The sequence below is a fragment of the Melospiza melodia genome, chromosome 5, assembly GCF_035770615.1.
Source record: "Melospiza melodia melodia isolate bMelMel2 chromosome 5, bMelMel2.pri, whole genome shotgun sequence".
In the NCBI taxonomy this organism is placed as follows: domain Eukaryota; kingdom Metazoa; phylum Chordata; class Aves; order Passeriformes; family Passerellidae; genus Melospiza; species Melospiza melodia.
In genome coordinates this window covers 18185958-18204394 of record NC_086198.1, presented here as the reverse complement: position 1 = coordinate 18204394, position 18437 = coordinate 18185958, and the positions used below count along the sequence as shown (strand labels likewise).

The 18437-nt window shown below is 42.4% G+C and overlaps 1 protein-coding gene across 4 annotated transcripts in view; it reads left to right on the top strand.

The window, feature by feature from the left end:
- Positions 1-18437, top strand: part of LEF1 (lymphoid enhancer binding factor 1) — a 70132-nt gene that overhangs the window by 41006 nt on the left and 10689 nt on the right. Inside the window, exons 5-11 of one of the 4 annotated variants that reach the window (XM_063156463.1) lie at positions 3382-3472; positions 5694-5777; positions 7579-7701; positions 8400-8562; positions 11208-11315; positions 14990-15038; positions 15700-15740. In XM_063156463.1, the coding sequence (XP_063012533.1) occupies positions 3382-3472; positions 5694-5777; positions 7579-7701; positions 8400-8562; positions 11208-11315; positions 14990-15038; positions 15700-15734 (653 nt within the window). In that variant the 3' untranslated portion in view covers positions 15735-15740. The remainder of the gene's footprint in view (positions 1-3381; positions 3473-5693; positions 5778-7578; positions 7702-8399; positions 8563-11207; positions 11316-14989; positions 15039-15699; positions 15741-18437) is intronic. The other 3 variants (XM_063156465.1, XM_063156462.1, XM_063156464.1) reach the window with 3 other exon arrangements.

Below are 18437 nucleotides of genomic sequence, written 5' to 3'. Positions count from 1 at the left end.
ATTTCTAGGACCCCTTAAGGCAAACACAAAAGCCTCCTAGATGCACATGTGGGAATGTCAGACCAGCCCTGCTCAGGCTCAGTCTGCAGGCCCCCAGGGAAGAGGGGACAGTCTCCAAGGTGTCAGTCCCAGCCTGTGCCAAGAGTTGATGCCCTATACCCAGGAGAACACAAGGGATTCCTGGGAAGGGTCTGCTTGCTTGCAATGGGTTGCAGGAGCTGGGGAGGGATGTGATGGAAGCTGGGGAGGTGGAAGGGGATGGCCATGGCCATCATGGGTCTGACCCAGGGTTTGATAAGAACCTGAGCACAAAAAGCCTACATGGGAGAGCTGGTGGTGAGGAGGGAAGGAGAGAGAGCAGAGGCTTTACAAAGGCATTCACTGTAGTCTGTGCATCTCTGCATGGGCAGGAAGCCTGTCAGTGCCACAACTGGTCCAGGAGGGTGCCTCTCCCTGCTTCTCTCTGCGCTTGCACGTCCCACCATGTGTTATGGCACCCATTTGACAAAGTCCTGAAGCTCTGCTTTACCTGGGCTCACATCCATATGCACAGTTGTCCCATTTATCTGAAGAGGCTTTTAGTCATTGCTCAGGGAGAGAGACTTTTTTTTGTTCTGTCTTTCCCTGAATGCCTAGGTTTTATTTTGGCTGTGCTATGGAGATAATAACATGGGCTACATCCAGAAAATGCTATGGCCTGGTGGCTCTGTGTGGTTTTTGCTGTTTGTTAGTTAGGTTTCTGTTTTTTTCTAGAGAGGGGGAATACAAAAAGCCCTCTGCCTGGAAAGCCTGGCCTGTAAATACGTATACAATATCTGTTTCAGACTTGGAAGAAGCAAATGGAGACCTCCTGTCCTCATTTGTCTTCCTCCTTTGCATCAGTGCCCAGGAGAAGGATATTCACACTCATTCCTTGAAATCCCAGGGGTGCCATGCGATAAGAGAATGGGATTTCCACCTCTTGCAGAAGCTGGCTGTGACAGCTGGGGCACAACCCGCTGCTGCAGTTTGTGAGCTTAAGATGTTTCTGCGTACTGCATGCTGAGTTTGCCCTTCTGTGCCCCATCTTTTTGCCTTTACCCCAATTTATTTTTATATTCCTGTACAGCAGACCCCATCTGAACAACATCTGGTTTGTTGGTTTTTTGTTTTTGCTGCACATCCTCTCTTCTGCTTCTTCTCTACCCTCTCCCCTGTCCAGCATCCCACCAGTCACGAGTGCAAGCCTGCTGAGGGCCTCTGCCAGGAGGCACAAAGCTCATTGCCCTCTGGAGTTCCTGAACAAGCTCTTGATCCCTTTGCTCAGTGTCTGGCAAAGTTGGAGATGGATGATGTGGATAATGCAGGCTGGAGACTACTGGTTTTGTCTGGGATGGTCTCCTTGATGTGTGTGGTCCTTCCGTCCATACTCCCGCTTTCGGCGCCACCGGCGTGTGGGAGCAGCCGCAGTGAAGTAGCCCATGCAGTTGCTGCAAAGAGAGGATTTTTTTTTTCCTCAGGTCCTCTGCCAAACGCCTCCAACCATTGTTTCTGTCCTCGCCTCCCACTGTGGGTCTGGAACAAGGCACTGCCCTGGCGCCCTAGCTCTGGTGCCCTCCTCCCACCAAAATCCTCCAACAAGGGGGTCCACAGCAGCTTGCCCTCAGGACTGCCTCTTGTACCCAAGGCACTTTGGGATGGACACACAGCACCGCCTTCCTAAAGGCAGTCACTTCTTTATTTTTTTATTTTAATTTTTATTTAATTTTAAGTTTTTTCTTAACCCTCTCAAGAGAACTTGCTTTGGAGGGCACTGGCCATGTGGTAGCTCTGTGTGCTTCTGAGGGTGCTAGGTGCTGGTAGCCCTCCATAATGGGCCAGAAGTTTTGGAACAGCCATAGCAAATGTGCATTAGTTCAGAGGGAGCAGTGTTGTCTCCATGGGTCAGAACTGCAGATCCTGGGGAAGGAGTGGCCCAGCTTCGTGTGCAGAACCTGGTCTGGCTGGGGCAAGGTCATGTCATCACTTCCAGGAGCATCAGTCATCATCAGAGATGTGAGAGATGAGACTGGGCTTCTTTTACACCTTGTTTGGTTTTCTTTTCTTTCAACCACTCGGAAAGAGTGCTCCCTCTCATGTAAAAGCCCTGGGATATGTAAAGTGTTTCCTTTCCTGTCAGCTACCAGCTGTTTTACACCTTTGAAAAGACAGCTGGCCAGAAATTCGATTCTCACGTATGTTGTGGTTCCAAGTCTGAAAATCCAGTTTTTTTGAGACAATGACACCGCTGGTATTATTTTCTATGCTTTCCTGTACACGGTCCTAACAGATATTCTTCAAATCTTGTAATTAAATTCAGAAGATTTAAGTACAAACTGAGCAGGGGAATAAATCAGTAATATCAATCTATAAACTAAGTCTCAAGGTAGCACATGCTCAGTCTTGGACCTTCGGAGTGTCACCATATAAATATTTAATACCCTTTTAAAGCAGCTGATTTAACATGTGAAGTAGACTTAACAATTCCTTCTGCTTCACCCCCTCTTCCCCAAACACATTTAAATAAACCAATGTCTTTGTGGCCTCTGCAACTGTAATTCCATGTCTCCTGGGGGCACAAGGTTTAGGTGAAGAATGGAGACCACAGACCCTTTTGGGATAAGGATTAGCTTTAATCTTGAGGTGATTCTTGCAGTTGTAGGACTCTGTGTTCTGGGGAATGTGAGCTGATGGATCATTCCTGATGGGACTCTTATTTTTCCATGAAATACTACCATTGCAAAACAGATTGACCTTGGAGCCCACAGGAGTCAACTTGATGAAGAGCTTAGTTGGAACTGGAGTGACAATTGGAAGCCAAATGAATCATATCAAGTGTGACCATTACAGGCCTGAAAATGATTCTTAATTAACCGCTGATCCTCTGTCGTAGCAAGTTTCCAAAATCTGTGAATCCATAAGGGAACCCGTGAAAATATAAAAGTAGCAATTTACCTAATCTAATAGCTCTGCTGTTCTGCCTCTTTGACAATGCTTTATTTTCCCCTTGTTTCATGATGTGTTAGAAGAGGTCCTCAGGATCCTGTTGGGTTTGGTGAGACCATTGAGAGGACAGTAGCACCTAATACACTTCACAGGAGATCTAAACTTGCACAGGTCCTTCCCCATACATTTATTTCCTCCTTCCATGTTATTTTTTATGACATCTCCCTTTGAATTGCAGTATTGTGTGCAAACTGTTTTAAAGGTGGCCCGTGGAGCCTTTTGCTTTTAACACTAACCAAGAAGGTCGTTATTCCTTATCCACAGCACTAGTTCCACTGTAGTATCAGCTGGGAACTGTAGGTCATATATGCAGTATTTTGAGAGGAAGCTCACTTGTTCTTCTGTGCTTTTCAACAGGCATGTCCAGGCATCCTCCAGCTCCTGATCTCCCTACCTTCTATCCCTTGTCTCCAGGGGGGGTTGGACAGATAACACCACCTCTTGGCTGGTAAGATTTTTTAGCTTCTTTTCAGACAGGTGCATGTTCACACCATTTGCTGTTGAATCAATTGCAGCAATCACAATTGCAGCAAAATAATAATAATGTCATTCCAGTAAGAAATTGCTACTTTATTTTAGTTGAAAAGATGAAAAAAAGTTGATCTTTGAAATGAAATTAATCTGTTTTTTGAACACATACAGGAATTGAAGTGTGTAGACTTCACTTTGAAGTCTGTATGTTTCTTATGGCTCAGATTTGTGGCTCTTAGTTTTCAGAAAGATAGCAGCAAACAGTTCTCAAGTAATTAAATGTAATTTTTAATAAACAAAATTTCAATTACTGAGGAGATGGGAGGTAAGAAAGAACTTTGAAGTGGAGGGGGGGGGGTTAAATCTTGAAACTGCCCCAGATGGAGAACAAACTTTTGTAACCTGCTGCTTTTTACAGTTTCTGTACAGAGAGAAGCCTCTGTCACTGGGAGATCTTGCCGCTCTTGCTAATGCTCTCATGATCTCTTGCTGCCACTCAGGGTGTCATTTTCCTTTTGGAGGAAATGTGGTATTTTCAGAGAGATAGATTTGGCAGGGTGCTTCATGTCTGCTTGGGTTAGATATGTACTTGCCTTCAGTTCTCTTGGAGCAAGGAATAAGGCAACTCAGCCACAATTTCAGTGCTTTAGAATCTATGTTGTGACTAGTCTGTGCCCATTCAATGAGGGATACAGACTTTTTTATTTTTTGATGTCTCCATGGGAGGGAAGCATGATCCAGATGACAACAGGCAGAGAAAGTAGAGAGCAGAAGATGGTGAAATGTTGTATTGCTGGCATATCTTTCAGGAAAGGCCACATGCCTTTTTGGAACAAATAATTAGTAGATATCAAACTAAAATATGGAAGTATCTGACCATCTATTTTTTAAATCTTTCAGCCCTCCTTTCCCCATTCTGCTGCTTAGCTGACTCCTCACTTCCACTGCCGCCAGGCAGTTGCTAGCATGCATTTTCCAGATGTGGTCAGTCATTTCTTCTGAATGGTTTCTCAGTGCAGAAACTGGGGGGAGGGAAGAGGGAAAAGAGAAAGAAGAGGAGAGACAAGATGCAACCTTACAAGGCTCAGGGATGTGTTCAGCAGCACTCACCAACAGTGGGACATACTCAGCTGTCCCTTATGCTATGGCTCCCTGCTGTGTGGCAGCACTGTTGACACTTCCTTCAACTTTTTTTTTTTTTTTTTCATTTCCTCTTTCCTTTAAGCACTGTTCATTTCCAGTAATATGCTCCAAGACTGAAATCTGTGTCCTTACAGATTTCACTCTTGGAACCTTACAGAGGCCAGGTTCCATTTTTTCTCATCTGAGAGCTGATTGACCAGTCGATAAGCAATTGTTCAAAAAGGATTGATGTGTGTGGTGTCCCTCTGGCTGGTAGAGGTGTTTGGGCTGGTATTTGCTCATGCAGCCATCGCGTGCTACTTCAGGGGGTTCATTGTAGTCATCAAGTAATCAAAACATAGTGATGATGATAAAAATTAAAGACCTCAAGTGATGGACTGGTGGCAAAATATTCTGTATAGGTTAAAGTGCAAAGGAGACAAAAACTTCACGCAAGCTTCTCTTACTGGACTGCAAAGTTTGATCTTTAAGTAGTAAGATAGGCTTGTGTCACTGTGGGCTTTTATGTGGTTGGGTTTTTTTTATGGAATCAGTTTCTACTTAGAAAAGCTGTCCACTTGTACTTCACTATAGCATATGCTAATGGAGAGAGTCATAAGTTTTCAAAGACTTAATAAAACTGTTCAAAAGGCTTTTTAGCTTAATAATTCACCATCTGGTGTTCTCACGCTGATCTACAGTAGAACTATTTGGAATAAGATGCTTTTTTCCTAAGAGCTTGTTTGACAAATCTGATTCCAGTGCTTCTAAAACTGGGTGAGAGAGGGATGGAGATAGAGAAGTGTGCATGAGTATGTGTGCCTTGGGGGGGAGGAAGGCTGGTTGTTTTGTTTTCCTTCCCAGTGGAAACTTAGATTGGGAACCTTTCAATAGCAAGGGAGAAAGTTCAAAGCATTTAAGCATTCATTAGTTTCATTAGCAGAACTCTTGAAAGTGTTAGCTCTTACTATTTATTTGTGACTAGTACTGAGTTCCCATCAAGAGCTTGTAACTCTAGAATAACGATTGAATACCATATCATATGATTGATGGGTTCCTTTCTTCTGTGACCTCAGGCAAGGTCAGCCTGTATATCCCATCTCGAGTGGATTCAGGCAGCCCTATCCATCCTCACTCTCAGTCGACCCTTCCATGTCCAGGTAGGTGTAGGAGGTGAATGACTGACTGGGGAGTAACTGCTGGCATTAGAGGGCAAGTTGCTCTTCTGCTTGCATCTTGGTCTGCCTTTGCTTGCTTTTCAGTCAGCTAAACCCTTATGCATACATTTTTATTTAACTTTTGTGTGTATATGCAGTTTGCCTGGATCCCACACTGGTCTCATTCAGCATTTTATTGTCAGTCTCTGAAGTGTTGCAATGAGGAGCACCCAGTGAATTGTCAACAATTAATTGAGCTGTTTCATCTGAAATGAGTCATTAGTTCATTTCTAGATGCAACACATGGTGTTGTGCATAGCATCCTTGGGTTTTGCTCATGTCAGTATGCAGCCAGGTGGATTGTCACTCTAGTCTGCATTCTCTAGTCCCAATTTCAAAGTTGTTGGTAATTAGTCTTGAATCACATAGGTAATGCTGTGTGGAATCTTGCTCACAAGTAGGTGTTTCATAGCCCAAAGCCACTAATGGCAGGGGATGCCAGCACAGTAACTGTACTGGTGTGTGACTCAGGCACTGTGTCTTTATGTCTAAGTGCAAGCAAGCAATGCTAATTGAGACTTGGCCATGACACACTCCAGACCTCCTATGCTCTGCTTTTGCATTCTAAAGACAGCTTCTGCATCCTGTGCTTGGTGTACAAGAGGTTGCAAAATACAATTCTTGGGGTTTTTTCCTGTCATCTGTAGAGAGACATCCTCCTGCACAGGGATTTAAGGCAGGCCACTTGATAAGTGGTAGGTCCTCTTACCTCTTCGTGTGTGGGCTCCTTTGGATTATCACTGTCCCTTCACTTCTTTACAGGGGAATGATAAGCATGTGCCTGTCAGGGTGATTGGGAAGAAAACACATTCTTTCTCCATGATAAAATCACTTGATTTGGTTACAGGGCTTTGTGTTTCCTTTATTTTGATCACATGAAGGAAAAGGGCAGCAAGGAGACTAGGGAATGGTGGAAGGCTGGATGGCATTCCTTAGCCATCACTCCTTCAGCAAAACTTGAGAGCATGAGCTTTTCCACTAGTTTAAAATGCAGCATGCAAGTTTTCTGCTGCACCTGAGTTTGCAATGCTTAGCACCTTCAAGATCTTTCTCAGCTGTCCTTGAGAACTACCTGAGTTAGTAAGGTGGGATTATTCAGTTAGCAGTATTTTGGTTTTATTTTTCATTTTCCTTCTTGTACAAATGAAAGGAAGCTTTAATTAGGACAAAAAAATCTCTCCCTGCTCCCATCCGTCATCCAGGATGCAGGATTTTCAAAGTTTATTTTAAGCATTCGAGGTAAGAATAGTAGGTTCAGATGAAATTATGTTAAAATCTTTTACCTTAAGTACCTGGAAAAGTAAAGAAAGCCATCAGGGACTTCTTGAAAAGACTCTTCTTTCATTTTATTTTTTTCTGCATGGCAGTTTCCTCCTTTGCATTGGCTGGTGGTGGATATTTCAAGGATGTTTATATCTTGGTGTGGAAATACATTTTTTTGGTTAAGAAATGTGTATTTTTATTGCTAGACAGTGCAACAGTACAAATATTAAATATTTCTGTCCGAAAGGTAATAAAACAACTTCTTTACAACCAAAATGTTGACTCACTTTTTTGTTTGTTTTTCTTGAATAATTGGGCTACAATGCACAAATCTTAGCCAAATATCTTTGGTGTGCTTTTTAAGAGTTGTCTTAATTGCAAGCTCCACAGCATTTGCATTCTTGGAGTGTCCTGCTGCTGTCATACATGTTTGATGCTGTCTTCAGTGGGGTTACAGACCTTGCCTTGTTTTCTCTTTTAGGTTTTCACATCACATGATTCCTGGTCCTCCAGGCCCTCACACAACTGGAATCCCTCACCCAGCTATTGTAACACCTCAAGTAAAACAAGAACATCTGCACAACGACAGTGAGCTAATGCATGTGTGAGTCTGCCTTTCTGCTCTAGCCCTTGATGAATAAATGTTTGAGAACTAACTCCATCTGAAGAAGAGTCAAGGATGCTTTAAAAAAGTGCCTTTCATGATCTCTTTGAATTTTAACTCTTCTCCTATAACTAAAACAGGGACTGAGGGCTGGTGTTTGATAAGGGTAATGCGAAGCCATTTTTCATTCCAGTCCAGCACTTTCAAGCTGTTGGCAACAGCCATCTCCATTCAACCATAATCATGAACCTGTCCAGTTGTGACTGGTGCTTGAGTGGGAACTCATGAACTTCTGCTGGAAAAGTTCTTACCTGCAAAATTCACTAGTAAAAAGCAGTGTCATTGCTTAGTACTCAAGGCAAAAGACCCAGGAAAGAAGGGGATGAGAAGCTATTCTCCTGCCTGTGGCAGTGGTCTTTTAGGGTACCATGGATAGTCTTTCAAAAAGAGAATTGAGACAACTTTGGAGCAGATTCACAGATTAAATGTTACTTGCTAGAGAATGTCAACCTGATGTCCTTTCTGAGTATTAAACTAAAAGATAGGAAAGTGGATGGGACATGACCACTGCAATTCTCATTCCTAGTACTTAAGTGCTACTGTAACCATAAGTTAGTAATTTTCCATTGGATCTTTTTAGGTTGAAGGCAAATTAATGCTTTTTTTCCTTTCCTTTCCCTTTCCCAACCACGTTTTAGGAAGCCTCAGCATGAACAGAGAAAAGAACAAGAGCCAAAAAGACCTCATATTAAGAAACCTCTGAATGCTTTCATGTTGTACATGAAAGAAATGAGAGCAAACGTTGTAGCAGAGTGTACTCTGAAAGAAAGTGCAGCTATCAACCAGATCCTTGGCAGAAGGGTATGTACAGCAGGGTTTGTGAGCGCTCACGTGTGCTGCTAATTTGCGTTTCCCTTAGCTGGGTGTGAAGGCTGGCTTTCTGCTTGAGGTGATAACTGATGTGCAACTATCAAGTTAGCTACAGAAGATAAACCATGAAACAAAAATAAAAACAGTATCTTGACTTTCTTTTTTCAGCATTAGCAACATCATCAAATTTGTGTTTGTTCCACTCACGTTATGGTGTCAGAATCCCAGACATTAAATACCCTCAGTCACACATAGAAGGAGCATTCTAATCACATTCTGGTCCCTCCTTAGGATAGTGTCCATCAGGGCAGGAAGGGATCGTTCAGAGATGAACACTGGATGCCACTGGAGATGAAACTCAAAAGTGAATATAACATGGTCCAGTAGTAGCCATGCAGGTTGGTCATGTAGTCCAACATCTGCACAAAGCAGGTCCAGTTACATCAGGTTGCTCAGGAACCTTCCCAGCCAAGTTTTGAATGTCTCTGAAGCCATCAGCTGTGTACTGATGTGCCAGTTCATGTAGCAGAGCCATGCTGAGTGCTGGATGCTTCTGTGGCATGGTAGGTGTGTTTTGTACATTCCAGGCTCACAGAAAACCCTATGCAGGCCAACTCACAGACAGCCTTTGTGCTCTCTGCCAGTGTTGTTCATCCAAGGGAAGGCAGCAGAGGTAAATGCCCATTTTGCAATTGACTCCCAGAAATGAGGAAAGGGATGACTTTCTGTATTGATCTGAGTTTGAGTAGGGATTATTCAAATTCCCCATGAATACCTCCTTTTGATCACTGATCAAGGCAGTATTGAGAGGCACTGTGACTCTCTGAAAACCCTGTACTTTTAAGTGGGAAATCTCTACATGACCTTAAAGTGCTCCTTTTATATTACAGTTGGAAGACTTCCCCCTCCAAACAGAGCTGAAATCTAATGGTACTTGTCCCAGTTCATGCAGTCTTCTGCTTTCTGTTGTTGTTACTCCCCTTAAAGGACATCTTGGCGCTTGCCTTTTCCATGCTTTCATGCAAGTCTCTAGGATCATGTATTAGCCATTTGCTAAGAGTTGGACTTGATGATCCTTGAGAGTCCCTTTCAACTCAGAGTATTCTGTGATCTGTGAATTACCCTTACAGGTGATGGCAGTCCCAGAGGACTGATCTTAGTTGCTTAGTGTGTCAGCCTTGTTTTCTTGGCCTGAACCAGGGCAGTGGCTTATTTATCTCTGTTTTGGTAAGGAATCAGCCTCAGTCTTGTGTGCTTTTTCTGCAGCTTGGACTCCTCTTTTCAAGTTACTGTTCTCCATGAAAGTACCTCAAATTCCACTTCTCCTGTGGTGCAAACGGGGCATGAGTTATCCAATTGCTTGGGCATTAATTATTGTCAAATATTTTGTGTTCAATCATCCTGGTCATTTTTTACCCTGCTGTCCCAGAGGAGGAGCCACCTCTGTTCTCTTGAGCTGACACTTTGCATGCTGCTGGGCTCCAGCATTGTGTTTACCACCTTCCAGTTTTTGAATGTGCCCGCAGAGTTTGAGAGTTGCAGACAGGCTGAGCTCCTGGGCTCTCAACAACACATCCAACTTGCCAAGTCAAGGCAGACAAGAGCCATCCTCTGCTGTGTAACCAAACAACATATTAAATCATACAAAAGTGATGTGATCTGAAATCTTAGTTCTGTATGTCAGTCTTGTATGAAAGTCTTAATGATTTCTTAATGATTGTCTGGTTTTTAGATTTTTGAATAACTTTTTCTCCCCTTACTTCCCCATGGATGTTGTCAAACAAGAAGATGCATCTAATGCTGCAGCAGTGGAACTTAATTCTAAATAAAAGGCCCTTACTCCTTTACTCCTTCTCGTTCAGGTCTCTGATAGGTGTTTCAACAAGAACAGAATTATTAGATACTAATGTAGCTGGTACCTTTCCAAATGTGCAGGTTGTGAGTTATTTTTGTTTGCCTTTTTTTTGGGGGGGGGGGGTTACTTTTAAGTACATGAAACCAGGAGATTTATTCCTGCTTGGTTACAAAGGTCAACTCATATAATTTGTAATTTCTTTATCTTTGAAACTTTTGCAGTTGTCATTTCCTTTTTCAATCAGAAAGCAGGTACCTTAAATTTCAATACTTAGAAGTTGATTTTGGAATAGGGTTGCTGGTGCACGGAAAGCCTTCTGTGTTGGCATTGAAAACTTGTATCCAGGGGGGGCTGCTTGAAACCAAGACAGCAGACCCTTCTGTCAAGGGGAGATTGCTGCCCTTGAAAAGCAGCACAAACCTCCTCAGTTCTGTCAGGAGCTAAAGGCTGTTTTTTGTTGCTGTTTTCTTGTTGGGGTTTGCTTTTGTTTGTTTGTTGTTGGTTTTTTTAAGTAGTGTTGGGAGAGAACGGTTCTGTGAGCAGATTATTTGGTGAGCCCTGTTTCCATAAATAATTTTGTCTTGCTCAAGGCACTTGGCAGTTGCAGAGCTGACAAATGCCTGAAAGTCGTTAATAAACACAGGTGCTTGTAATTGCTAATGAATTTCATTTTTGCAGTGGGGAAGGACTGAATCAAAGTCACTAAAACACTTGCTCAAGTCATCTGTTGCCTAGGTATAAGTGAGTTCCTAGTCTAAAGGTGTGTTTATTTTGTTTGCAGTGGCATGCTCTCTCCCGTGAAGAACAAGCAAAATATTATGAACTAGCTCGTAAAGAAAGGCAGCTACACATGCAGCTTTATCCAGGCTGGTCTGCAAGAGACAACTATGTAAGTCACTCACTTGAAGGTTTTTTTTTAAAATTCACTTTCTTTTTGTAATTTCTAAAATTATTATTGTTTCTTATTTTCCTCTATAACTTGTGGAAAGTTCTGGATGAAGAGATGGTGAACATACATATAACATAAACCAAAACAAAAGTGAAAACAAAAATTTGTTTTCACTTCAAGCACCCAGAAACCTTGGTATTTTGTTGTTGAGATGCTTCTTACAAAATTCACAGTTTTTGAGGGGAAAAAATAGCATGGAAAGTTTTTTTTTTTCCTAAGACAATGGCCAGTACTGTCTGGAAGCTCATGTTGTACTGCAGAGCTCTGAATTTTCCCTCATTTTCTATCTGATAAGTTATTACCCAGAAATCTTTCTTAGGCCTGAGAAAAAAAGGGATGTTTTATTTTCAGGAGAACTGCAAGCCCAGGGGTCTCAAGGCAGACTAAACTTCAGATGAAATTAATTCAGAATGGTCCATATGGAAATCTTGTATAAGTAACCTTCATGATAGCGCCTACTGTTATAGGCTCTATACATATATATATATATATATATGTATATATGTCTATAGGCTCATATACATATATATATGTATACGTTAAGAAGTTTTCTTACAATTATTCTTGTTTTATAATTAAATATCCAATAGGCTGTGCTGCATGGTTGCACTCTGGTGCCTACAGTGAGCTGTCAGTGTAGCCAAATGTGATGATATCAAACTCAGATGCTGCAGTCCTGAGAGACTGATCCTAACCTGAGCTCTGAGCTGCTTTCTGTCCCTCCATTAGATGTGACACCATCTACTGGGATAGGAAATGTACATGATATATCTGGCTCAATTTTCCTTCTGCATTAGGGGGACAGCAGTTTTTCTCTACTTCTGATGTCTTTGGACATTGAGGATTGAGGTACCTAAACACAGTGTTAACAGAAACTGTAGAAACTAGCAGAGAATGCATTGACACAGAAACTATGTGATTATCTCCGAAGGAAATGCCCTGGTCTTGCTGACATGCATGCCCAGTTTTGTAAGCACAGCCACAACTGAAAGCCCTAGCAGCTTCTTTCTGTCCTTTCTATACAGCCAATAAACTGTCCTGCCACTACACAGGTAGGGTTTATTTCCAGTAGCCAGACCATGTCAACAGAACTGCCTTGAAATACAGCTGGGAACAAACAGGGTCTTAGGGAAGATTCCCTGGAAACAAGGGAGTTTAGCTTGTCTCAGATTGACTTGCTGGAAAATCACATCACTTTGGAGTCTTGTCAGCTCGTGCTTACTGGCCATCAGGCTTCAGCATGGTCCTGTGCTGTTTGACCATGTGGCCTTGAGAAGCTGTGCTCTGCCCCAGCCTGTGCCACACAGCACGAGCAGCAGACCTGCGCTTTCTGAAACGCCTTGACAGACATTTGCAGAGTGTGAGGTGGCACGTATGAGTTATCTCTTTGATGTGCTTCCAGCCTACATCCTGTGTGGAAGTATAGCTCTGACATACTCCAGTCCTGTATGTTACAATGAAGAACTCTGCTGGCTTCCTCCTGCTGCCCTCCCCTCTGCCTCTCAGGGAATGCACACGCTCTGCAGTGGTGGTCAGACAGTGATCATAGGAGAGCACACTGTATCACTGAAACCTTTTCAGATATATAGTATCTTTTTTTTTTTCTCTTTGGTTTTCCTAACTTAGGCAGTCAAAAAGTGAAATTTTAATTACTTATCACAGGTATTACTGTAGTGTTTTGAGGGTTGGAAGTTACTTAGGGATGGTTCTTCTGTTTCACAAAACAGTACAAGTGAAAAAAGTGTACTGCTTGGTTTTAGTTCTTTTATTTTGGTTTGCCCGGTTTTAGGAATTTTGCCTGATTTTAGGAATTCGAAGAAAATGTTAAACATTGTTATTCAACAGTTGAAACTATCTTTTCCATATCTTTTTATTACTGATACCCAAAGCAGTCATGCAAAATTGTGTGATAGACATGAGAAGCACAATGTTTCCACAATGTGAGGGTCGATGTGTGCTGCAGTTGTCAGAAACTATCTTACTTGGGAATGCTGACAACTAGTTTTCAGCCCAGCCTTCTATTTGTTCACTTGTGCTATCTCATAGGTAGATCTCAGATCAGCTTTCAGTTTATGTTTTAGCACTTGAAGTCAGCCTGACATATAGAGAGCAAAACAAACCTTCCTCCCAAGACTTTTCCATGTTAACATCTGCAGTAATGCACTTTCCTCTCAAAAAAGCATTGCCTTGGTGCCTAAGTGATAAAGCATATTGCTGGGAGCTCCCCAGAGCCCTTGAAATGTGTTTTCCAACTTATAGTCTTGGTCCTGACTTTGGGATCTTGCTCACAAGGCATTGGCCAGCCCAATTGCCAGCCTTGGGATAAATAAGGACAGGAGCTTGAAAGTCAGGCAGGCCCAGACTGTCAGAGCAGAGTGGAGGCTACTTAAGTTCATGTGCTGGAGCTTCACCACAGCCTGTATTTGGAGTCCTCCTTGCTGTCCTATCAATCAGTGAGCATTGCAGGGGTTTGAGGTGGTTTCTCACATCACCTGCTGTCCATCCCAGTACTTTGCAGAGCCAGTGTGTGGAAAGATGTGTCCCAGCTCCTCAGCCCTTCCCCTCTGAGGCCACTGTGTGTGTGGCATGCTCTGTGCTGGGACATGCAGCTGCCAGCCATGAGAGTGGGGGCCAGAGGATGGGCAGCAGGCTGCAGCCCTGCTCACAGCAACTGCATCAGCCTTTGCCAGAGCTCATCTGTTGCAGCCTGTCTGGAGGCTTCTTTAAAACATAAATGGATATGATTTTTTTCTTAAAACACACACAAAAAGCTTTCACTGATTATAGAGGGCAGTAAAGACAAGACATATGGAGGAATATCAGTGGTGGTTAGGGTGATGCAAGATGACTGAGGTTTAAAATTGTGGGTCTAAGCTGACCTTTTGTTTCAATTGACAGAGACTGTGTGAAGCAGGAGCTGTGACCATTTCCATAGAAGGGGTGCATGAGAAGGCTGAGTGTGTAGGTTGGCAGGCTGTGGCCAGTGTGGTCTCTCAGAAAGACAGCTGCCAGGCATTTATTTGTGTTCTGCACTTCAGCCATGCTAAGGGTGCTCTGCTGTACAGTCTCTGCTGTTTGGTTATTGCAGAGCGTGCTCTCCGGGCACAGCCACACCAGACTTGGCTTTTGTTCAGGTACCAGCATTATCAGAACAGCTTTTGTGGGCTGGTTTGCGCCCTGGGGACAAGTGATGGTCGTCCTAGGTACTTTCAACACCCTGTCTGCTCCTACCATGTGTGACAGTGTAAGTATCTGAATGTGTGAAGAGTTCTTGTAAGAGCCATAAATTATGGTATCAACATACGTGTCATCAGACTATTGAGCGTGAGAAGGCTTTTTGGTGCTTGCGGCTGCCAGTGGTAGTTGAAAAACTGCCAGAAATTGTAATTCCATGTGGATGTAAATATATGTATTGCTGATGTGCATATTTCTCCTTAGATGCTCAGAGCAAACTTTGTTACCATTGAACTCATTAAAATTGGGATAGAAAAGCTACCCTGAAAATAATTGGGCTTTTCCCTAACATTTTCAGTGTCCAGATGACTTTTGCTGTGAGGTAAGTGACAAAATAGTTCTATGAATGTAATGGCACGATAAAATTTCCTATTTTTCAGGGGAAGAAAAAGAAGAGGAAGAGAGAAAAGTTACAGGAATCAGCATCAGGTAGGCCATGACCACCTCTTACTTGCCATTTACCTCAGGTATATTTTAGAAACCAGGGCTTGCGCTATTTAATTTTTACGAGCTTTTGTCTAACACTTGCTTCTGATGGATGTTTTAAGATATTTCACTTGGAATGTAAGCTTGTGAACATGCACACAACCCATGCCTGCTTTCCCTTACACCTTTCTGAGCAGCAGTCCTGATGGCATCAACATTTTTGGCTGAACTTACGCATTGCTGCAAACCCTGTCCTGTTTTACCTTTGCTTTTCTCCTCAATCCGTGTTGTATCATCTTTAGACTTAACTGTGGCTCAAATACTGTGTGGTATTTTTGGACACTGGAAGCTTTACACAGACCTTCTGTAGTAGCTGTATTTTATCTCACTGTATTTTACATTTCTTTGTACACTAACAGCTGCCTAGTAGGTTGGCTAAAAGCATCAGTGAGGTCTCCTCTTTGTCTTTAAAATATGTATTAAGAAACACCCTGTTTTCCCCAACAAAAAATGGCTGGTATAAGAACCATAAAAAAAACCCCAAACAACAAAACCAAAAATTACACACAAAAAAATTCCATGTAACACTGTAGCAAACAAACTTACTTGGAATGTGCAAAAACTCTGTAACAGAAATTTGTTAAAGGAAAACAATCTTCTACAGGTACAGGCCCCAGAATGACAGCTGCCTACATCTGAAGCATGGTAAGAACATCTCTAAAGCTTTCCTGCTGATAAAACTGAATTGTAAAATATGGCTTCTTATAAATTTTATGCAATAATATGGATTTAGCAAAAATTGCAGAACTACCATATCCCAAAGCTAATGTTACTTTGATTACTGATGGTTTTTATACCGGCTATCTATTAGGTGTTCACCATTTCACTGCTTAACCATAACATTTTCAAATTGATCACACCTCACTGACTCAATGCAAGTCTGCCTGTGAACCAGGGATGGGTTTATTAAGTGGTGCAAGCCCTCCCAGACTGTCACAGCTCATATAAGAGCAGGGTAGACACTGGCTTTGAAGCACATTTTATGTCCTGACATCAACAAGATTCTGGCTGGCTGGGTACACCTTTTAAAAACAATTTATTCACCTGTATACTAACAAAACACCTGCTAAGAAAATGGGACTGTATTTCAGTTGTTTCAAGAAATTTTCCCACAGCTGTAACAGTGGTATTTCATTTGTGGTGCAGGTTGGGGTTTTTTGTGGTCGTTGTATTTCCAGCATGTGTTTTCTTTCTTTATATCATATTACCTGCACTAAGGGTGGAATGCGTAGTGATTACACATGTGCAATAACACCATCTAGTCAGCTTGTGAGTGCACACAGTACCACAGTGAGATTCTAATTTCTCAGTGTCTTTGTTGGAAGGCTGGTCCTTCTCTTCCTCTCAGCATGATGTGTTTTCTAGTAGGAATGGCATTAATTTGAAGTAATAGTAGCTTCTAAGCTACTAACCTATATTGCACCTGGGAGATCCCCAGGAATTCCAGGAATCATGCAAAAAAACCAACAAAACCCCGACTTTTCCAAATCACCTACGTGCTGTATGAGAAATGGGCTCTGTCCTCTTCCTCTGCCTTGTTTGGCCACGGGTTCCCTGTGGTGCTCCAGAGCAGTCAGCAAAGCAGGCTCCTGTTGGCCTTCTGCTCTGCTCTGACTTTCTAGGCCTGAGAAAGCCAACTTCACTTTGCTGTGTGCAGTGTGTCAGTCAGCATGATTCAAGCCTCTTCTGAAGTTATGCCATTATGTTGGTTAGTCTAAACTTCAGACTTTGGTGGTTTGTTTCTTGGGTTTTTTTAAGCTGAAGTGAAAAGACAAAATGTGTGCTCTTTTTTTCTTCCTAATAAGCTGAAGTTTTTCAGGCAAGGCAGCCTTACCCTTTGCAATGTGCCTGAGTCATGCTGCTTTGAGATGATGTGGATTGCAGTGTTGGGGTTCTGTAGCCTATACAACAAATGTAGCTGTGAAATATTGTTACTTAGAGCATTATACCTACTGAAAAATAAAGTGCTTTAACCTTGAGTTTTATAATTGATATTTCAGCTTAGTTGCCCACATCCATGACTCTTGTGAACATTTTTCACTTTGATCTTAACACAGTACCAGTAGGCAAAATACCCATAATTTTATCTGAACTCATGCAGAGTATTTGATTGGGATTGGAATACAACTAAGGTTCAAGTGACAGAGTAAAAACAGGAAATATTTGGTTTCTTGGATGCCTTACAGTCTTGCCTATGCTGACCTACTTTTGTTGGAGTTTCTCTGCATTTTCTGTATTACAGGTTGAATGTTCTGAATGTGGAGGCTTTTTCTCTCCCTTTGACCTTTACATTGCTGCCTTCCTGAGTCCTCTTTGACTTTGTAACAGTGTCAAAACTGTTGACAATATCTGTCTCTCTGTCTTCAGGCAATTTGTAACACAGAGTCTGAGAACAGTAGTATGTTCTTCAGGGAAGGGGAAGTGTGCTGTTGACTCCATATGTGCATGTGAAGACAGCCTCTCTAAGTGTTTCATGCTGAGTGAATGATCTGCACTGGAGATGTGCAGATGTGCTCTTGCTGGAAGTAGATGCACAGAATGATTTAGGGAACCTGAATCAACCAGACTTCAAAGTAAACTTCTGAAGGTTAAGGCTCTTGCCCTCTGCAAGCCTAATCCAAAGAATGTTTTGCCCACAAGCATAATATCTTACCAGGCCCACAGCAGAGCTGTTGTAGTCTTTACTGGATGGAGATAATAAGTTTGAGAATAGCTTTCTTACTCGTATGGATGGTGTAAGGAAGAGGGAGAAGGAGGGTGGGAGGTCTGGGAAGGAGACAAGCGTTCTGTTATCTGAGAAGAATCAGAAATGAGTAGGTGGCAAGACCAAAGAAAGAATCTCAAGATCAGCACAAAGGAGATCAGCCAGGGCTGTAATTACAGTGATGTAAGTGAGAAGGATGAAATGGTGGGAGGGTTGTGTGGTGGGATGTTCAGAGGAAAGTAACGGAAGAGACATGCAAACAGACGTGATTTAAGATACTGTGAAAGTTTTGGGTGTGGGGTTTTTGTTGTTTTTTTTTTTTTTTTTTTTTTGTCCATGAACATTCCGCAAGTAACTGATTTTTAAGGTGGACCTCTAATCTTGCTTTATGACTTGAACATGATTAGAGTGGTAAAGTCAAGGTGGTAGCATTAAGTTGCCCCCTTTCCAAGGGGAGGCATCTTATGGCTTCACTGCTTAGGATTGAACTAAGTTCTGTGAACTCCAGCCTACTGAATGGCCAGTTTGTAAAACACTTCAGAATGCACTAGAAATACTGTGACATTCTGTACCGGTTTTTGCTATATTATCCTGGGTTACTCTAAAGTGTGTCCTTCAAGAGTTGTGGAACTGTCCCA